General features: G+C 41.7%; 1 protein-coding gene across 1 annotated transcript in view; it reads left to right on the top strand.

The window, feature by feature from the left end:
* The first annotated feature begins 2,348 nt into the window (after positions 1 to 2,348).
* The window catches only part of LOC135473570 (uncharacterized), a 34,748-nt gene continuing 29,537 nt past the window's right edge, over positions 2,349 to 7,559 (top strand). Inside the window, exons 1-2 of the mRNA XM_064753426.1 lie at positions 2,349 to 2,407; positions 5,802 to 5,910. Of these exons, the coding sequence (XP_064609496.1) occupies positions 5,847 to 5,910 (64 nt within the window). The 5' untranslated portion in view covers positions 2,349 to 2,407; positions 5,802 to 5,846. The remainder of the gene's footprint in view (positions 2,408 to 5,801; positions 5,911 to 7,559) is intronic.

The following is a 7,559-nucleotide window of genomic DNA, read 5'->3' as shown; positions in this document are numbered from 1 at the left end:
CAACATCTGCCACACAGAAATATCTGAGAATCGTTCCTACAACAACTACCTGACACACACACTGCAACATCTGCCACACAGCAATATCTGAGGATCGTTCCTATAGCAACTACCTGACACACACACTGCAACATCTGCCACACAGCAATATCTGAGGATCGTTCCTATAACAACTATCTGACACAAAAACTGCAACATCTGCCACACAGCAATATCTGAGAATCGTTCCTACAACAACTACCTAACACACACACTGCAACATCTGCCACACAGCAACACCTAAGGATCGTTCCTACAACAACTACCTGACACACACACTGCAACATCTGCCACACAGCAATATCTGATTATCGTTCCTATAACAACTACCTGAACACACACTGCAACATCTGCCACACAGCAACATCTGAGGATCGTTCCTACAACAACTACCTGACACACACACGGCAATATCTGCCACACAGCAATATCTGAGAATCGTTCCTACAACAACTACCTAACACACACACGACAACATCTGCCACACAGCAACACCTAAGGATCGTTCCTACAACAACTACCTGACACACACACTGCAACATCTGCCACACAGCAATATCTGAGGATCGTTCCTACAACAACTACCTGACACACACACTGCAACATCTGCCACACAGCAATATCTGAGAATCGTTCCTACAACAACTACCTGACACACACACGGCAATATCTGCCACACAGCAATATCTGAGAATCGTTCCTACAACAACTACCTGACACACACACGGCAATATCTGCCACACAGCAATATCTGAGGATCGTTCCTACAACAACTACCTGACACACACACTGCAACATCTGCCACACAGCAATATCTGAGGATCGTTCCTACAACAACTACCTGACACACACACTGCAACATCTGCCACACAGCAATATCTGAGGATCGTTCCTATAACAACTATCTGACACAAAAACTGCAACATCTGCCACACAGCAATATCTGAGAATCGTTCCTACAACAACTACCTGACACACACACTGCAACATCTGCCACACAGCAATATCTGATTATCGTTCCTATAACAACTACCTGAACACACACTGCAACATCTGCCACACAGCAACATCTGAGGATCGTTCCTACAACAACTACCTGACACACACACGGCAATATCTGCCACACAGCAATATCTGAGAATCGTTCCTACAACAACTACCTAACACACACACGACAACATCTGCCACACAGCAACACCTAAGGATCGTTCCTACAACAACTACCTGACACACACACTGCAACATCTGCCACACAGCAATATCTGAGGATCGTTCCTACAACAACTACCTGACACACACACTGCAACATCTGCCACACAGCAATATCTGAGGATCGTTCCTATAGCAACTACCTAACACACACACTGCAACATCTGCCACACAGCAATATCTGATTATCGTTCCTACAACAACTACCTGACACACACACGGCAATATCTGCCACACAGCAATATCTGAGAATCGTTCCTACAACAACTACCTGACACACACACGGCAATATCTGCCACACAGCAATATCTGAGAATCGTTCCTACAACAACTACCTAACACACACACTGCAACATCTGCCACACAGCAACACCTAAGGATCGTTCCTACAACCACTACTTGACACACACACTGCAACATCTGCCACACAGCAATGTCTGAGGATCGTTCCTACAACAACTACCTGATACACACACTGAAACATTAGCCACACAGCAACATCTGCTTGTCTTATTTTCCAATCCACAAGTCGAATTCGACGAATCGCACCGAGTGAACGCGGCTGTAAATGCTTAAAATCATTAGCTATACGGATGAAGACGCCTTATTATTTCTTTTTATTCATTTACTGGACAAATATATACAGGTTTTTGTGTGGCATATAACTGATTTATGCGCGCTGCCCTAAGCAGTTCTCCAGCTCTCAAAGCAGGTAAATAGACGCCGACTTTCCACTCAGTTCCACTCTAGAAGCCCGCGCTCGTCGAGCCCTCTGCCATTTCTAAGTGACAGTCAGCCAAACAATAAATACAGCCGTGTGTAAATCAGTGTTCTACGGACTGGCCACTTCATTATAACCCGGTGGATGACTGGGCTCATTGTATGCCGCACGAACTCACTTACCAAACACACAACAGCTATGACCGTATCTATGCTCTACTATATACCAGTGCACATCAAATACGGGTGATATGATATGGTTTCATACACGTACCTGCTATAGGCTGTATGATGACTTGTGCTCGATATGAACTGCTGAGAAGTTATGTAGTGGGCATATATTCCGACTAAGATTACCTGGCATCTCTTATGTAGAGGACATCAAGACTGATAAAGGCCCCGAACATCATTGGATACAACGCCACTCTCAACAGATCAGGTAAAGGGGGAATATATTTTATGGCCCAGTTGCTGATTTTGTGTAATAGCACCAGTAATTTCCCCTATCTTAGCCACTGATAAACTTTCCTCTTTCCTTTGCTCTGGAGATGTCTCTTAGTAGACTCCCTATAACCGATGTGACCTTGCAGACTTTCACAGTACTCAGGTTTCCCTAGTTAGACTTACCTATACTCACGATCCTTACATAGTTTCCCGATGTTCAAGGTGAGCTTGCAGACTTTCCCTACGTTAGTAAGGTTTCCCTATGCCCGAGGTAACTTTGCACACTTGTCCTACAACAGTACAGTTTCCTTATAGCACAGATGACCCTGCATACTTCCCTACAGGAGTAGAGTTTCCTTATACCAGAGATAACCTTGCACACTTTCTCTACAGCAGTACAGTTTTCTTATACCAGAGTTGTCTTTGCATACTTTCCCTACAGCAGTAGCGTTTCCGTATACCAGAGTTGTCTTTGCATACTTTCCCTACAGCAGTAGAGTTTCCGTATACCAGAGATAACCTTGCATACTTTCCCTACAGCAGTAGAGTTTCCGTATACCAGAGTTGACCTTGCATACTTTCCCTACAGCAGTAGCGTTTCCGTATACCAGAGTTGACCTTGCATACTTTCCCTGCAGCAGTAGAGTTTCCGTATACCAGAGTTGTCTTTGCATACTTTCCCTACAGCAGTAGAGTTTCCGTATACCAGAGTTGACCTTGCATACTTTCCCTACAGCAGTAGCGTTTCCGTATACCAGAGTTGTCTTTGCATACTTTCCCTACAGCAGTAGAGTTTCCGTATACCAGAGTTGTCTTTGCATACTTTCCCTACAGCAGTAGCGTTTCCGTATACCAGAGTTGACCTTGCATACTTTCCCTACAGCAGTAGAGTTTCCATATACCAGAGATATCTTTGCATACTTTCCCTACAGCAGTAGAGTTTCCGTATACCAGAGTTGACCTTGCATACTTTCCCTGCAGCAGTAGATTTTCCGTATACCAGAGATAACCTTGTAGAGTTCACCACTACCCGAGGTAACCTTGTAGACCCCTATAATATAGCTGATTTTTCCTATACCGGAGACAATCTTGTAGAGTTCATCACTACCCGAGGTAACCTGGTAGACTTCCCTATAATATAGTAGATTTTCCCTATACCAGAGATAACTTTTTAGAGTTCACCACTACCCGAGATAGACTTGTAGGCTTACCCATAATATAGAAGATTTTCCTTATACCAGAGATAACTTTGCATACTTTCCCTACTGTAGTAGAGTTTCCCTATACCTGAGGTAACCTTGCAGACTTTTCCTATAGTATAGCAGATTTTCCCTTTACCGGAGATAACCTTGTAGACTTCACCCTACAGTAGTAGAGTTTCCCTATACCAGAGATAACCTTGTAGACTTCCCCTACAGTAGTAGAGTTTCCCTATACCTGAGGTAACCTTGCAGACTTTCCCTATAGTATAGCAGATTTTCACTTTACCAGAAATAACCTTGTAGACTTCACCCTGCAGTAGTAGAGTTTCCCTATACCAGAGATAACCTTGTAGACTTCCCCTACAGTAGCAGAGTTTCCCTATACCAGAGATAACCTTGTAGACTTCCCCTACAGTAGTAGAGTTTCCCTATATCGGAGGTAACCTTTCAGACTTTCCCTATAGTATAGCAGATTTTCCCTTTTCCAGAGATAACCTTGTAAACTTCCCTACATTATTAGAGTTTCCTTTTACCACCTTGTAGAGTTCCCCACTACCCGAAGTAACATTGCAGACTTCAGCTACACCCGATAATTCCACTAGCCTATACCTGGACATACAAAGACGTAGCAATCCGCCTATACCCAAGATAACTTTTTGTATAATCACTTCTATATTTCGTTCTCTATTGTACATGAGATATATACTGCGTTGCGTGACATTCTACTTTGTGTGAATGCTTTTGCCTCTCTCAGTACCTGCTATGTAAATGCCTAGTTCCAATGTATAAATTTAACCTGCTGCTAAACACTTATAGCAGCCCCAACTACCCTGTGAATGTCTACGCCTTTGCTCAGTTTGTCACTCATACCTGTATGCATTGCATATATTATATTACAAACCGTAAATATTTATTTATCCCATAATTTTCCCGTGTCAATGATATAACAACAGTGATGTAAATTATCAATATACAACATATATTGTGTCTTGTGTCCCACCACATTGCTAGCCGCCGTCGTGTAAGTGAAATATTCTTGAATACGGCGTAAAACACCAATCAAATATATAAATAATGAAATAAACGAATAGATCGTCTGGTGTACTTATAATATCCATGTTTATGTCAGCTAGCCTAGCCAAGCAACTACTACTTTTTTCTAACAAATCAAAATCTGTTCTCCAGGCGTAAATCGTCCGCTTTGGAAGTGTGCGCGCCATTACAAATTTAACTCCCCACCACCAAGACAACCCAGCAGTTTTCCTCCCTTACATACCCTCTTTGCAAGCTTTCCGTAAAACCGAGATAGCCTAAGGCACATATATCCGAGTAAAGCTAGCGGAATTCCTCCTATACCGGGGTAAACACGTAAGAAACGTTGAAGATATAAGCTTAGTGAATTGCTTGCTTTATTACTCTGATCGAGGGAAGGGAATTGTTGTCAGATAAATAGAGGATAGTGACCTGCACAAGTTAGGCCGACAAAATTTTATCTACATCTGGCCTAATACCTAACAGATAACATGATGTCCCTGGACATAATTTTAGACCGACCTTCTCAAAGTAAAGCCCGAAATCTAAGAAAGTATTTGATCGACCCACGAATAGTAACTTATCGACCCCAGGCATATAAATCCAGGAGCAGGCTTGTGAGCTGTAATATCGTTCTATGCATACAGCAATCAGCGGGCAGGAACAGACTACCGTGACAATACAGGGCCCATTTTCACCAAAATTCGTAAATCAATTTGTCGTAACTGTTCTTATAAATCACGTCGCCTTATGTCGGCATAACCCGGACATCGTCTGCTTAACCCAAAAAGTTACGAGAAATATGAATTACATAGTATTGTAAAAGGGCTTTCTAAAACTTCCAGAACTGAGGAGTAAGCACTGGTAAAAGCCTGTTAATTTTCACATACATACAGTGCCAGGCAAAACGGGATATCTTTCACGACAGACGCGTCCAGCTTCCTAGTTACGCCATTGCCTTCTAACAGCGCTCCTGTTGAACGTAAAGTCATAAATGCATACATATTATATACCTTCCATTATCAGTTGCATTGCCCATGTAAATCAGATACAAACAGTTGATAAATCAGCCAGTACATGACTTAATCAATCAATCAGCTAAGTAAGTCGAATATTTATCAACGTCGATCACATCTATTGTTTTTTTTTCATCAGAGAAAAGTTTCTAATCCTGGTTACAGACAGATTTGAACAGCAATCATGACGTCATCTAAGGCTTACCAGAAACTTCGGCAAATTCAACGAGACCATTGTTTGGAAGAAGGTGAGACAATACATGAACTGTAATGAAGCATTTTTTGAGCAAAGTCTATCTTACATAATCTCCAGGGGAAAGATGGGAATACTGTGCAGTTTTGTCAAAACTGTAGTATAAGTTGTACCGTATGTCACATTTTTATGTACCATTTTCTCGAAGAAAACGTGACCATGAGGCAGTCTTATCAAAGTTATGAAAAATTTTACGTACCGGTGACATTGCCACGAGGAAATAGTGAACATGAGACAGTTAGGGCTATAATAAAGTTGCACCGCATGTTCTATTGTCTAGTGATAAACATGATTATGAGACAGCCTTTTGGAAGCGGTGATGAAGGTATACCGTATGTAACATTTGTATGTTTTATTGTCTCGAGATAAACGTGACCATGTGACAGCTTTTTTGAAACGGTGATGAAGGTATACCTTATGTAACATTTGTTTGTACTATTGTCTCGAGATAAACATGACCATTAGACAGCCTTTTTGAAGCCGTGATGAAGGTATACCGTATGTATCATTTGTTTGTACCATTGTCTCGAGATAAACGTGATCATGAGACAGCTTTTTGAAGCGGTGATGAAGGTACACCGTATGTAAAATTTGTTTGTACTATTGTCTCGAGATAAACGAGACCATGAGACAGCCTGTTTGAAGCGGTGATGACAGTATACCGTATGTAACATTTGCTTGTACAATTGTCTCGAGATAAACGTGACGATGAAACAGCCTTTTTGAAGCGGTGATGACGGTATACCGTATGTAACATTTGTCTGTACTATTGTCTCGAGAAAAACGTGACGATGAGACAACCTGTTTGAAGCGGTGATGAAGGAATACCGTATGTAACATTTGTTTGTACCATTGTCTCGAGATAAACGTGACGATGAGACAGCCTTTTTGAAGCGGTGATGAAGGTATACCGTATGTAACATTTATTTGTACCATTAGCGTGACCATTAGACAGCCTTTTCAGAGCAACTTGATGAGAACCAATAATAAAATGGGATTGCTGTTTACATAGCATATTTTAACAACATGATTACACCTCAAGAGGAAAACTGAGAAGCATTTCGCATTTTCATATGTTAGAACACAACCTAAAACGCAAGAAATAAAAAACAAGCCTTTCATGCTTGCGTTAAGATTCTTTCCGGTCTCGCTTGAGGACACATTATATTCATGTGGAGCTCCAATATTCAGTGCAGCCCAGGTTTTTCCTGTCCAACCAATCTGCTGACCGGCGAAATCTCATTTCATTTGACTCTCAGGTGACATTTAATACTGAACAATGCAAAAACAAGGCATGGTGTATCATTTATCTTGACTGGAATTACAAATTCATTCGCTGTTTTTTCACAGCTGGAGTTTTGCCTCGCTTTTAACCGTTGTAGCGCTTAGTGTTACTGAACCCTTTCTGGTGCGATGTCGCCATATGTGAGGTGTTTCGACAGGAAGGGGATATACTCCCAGAGCAAACAGAGTAGCAATCAATCATACTTAAGGCTTACACCGCTGTGTATATTAAATAGACAATGATGGCGCACTGACGGTATTTCCAATCCATCAAACGTTAAAACACCTAAGGAAGACGGGTTAAGATTTGTGCAAATGCCCTTGGAGGTATATACATGTACTTCATGGTCACAGCATCAT

Source organism: Liolophura sinensis, chromosome 8 (genome assembly GCF_032854445.1).
Source record: "Liolophura sinensis isolate JHLJ2023 chromosome 8, CUHK_Ljap_v2, whole genome shotgun sequence".
In the NCBI taxonomy this organism is placed as follows: Eukaryota; Metazoa; Mollusca; class Polyplacophora; order Chitonida; family Chitonidae; genus Liolophura; species Liolophura sinensis.
The sequence above is the reverse complement of the archived record's forward strand: the minus strand, read 5'-3'. Positions and strand labels throughout refer to the sequence as shown.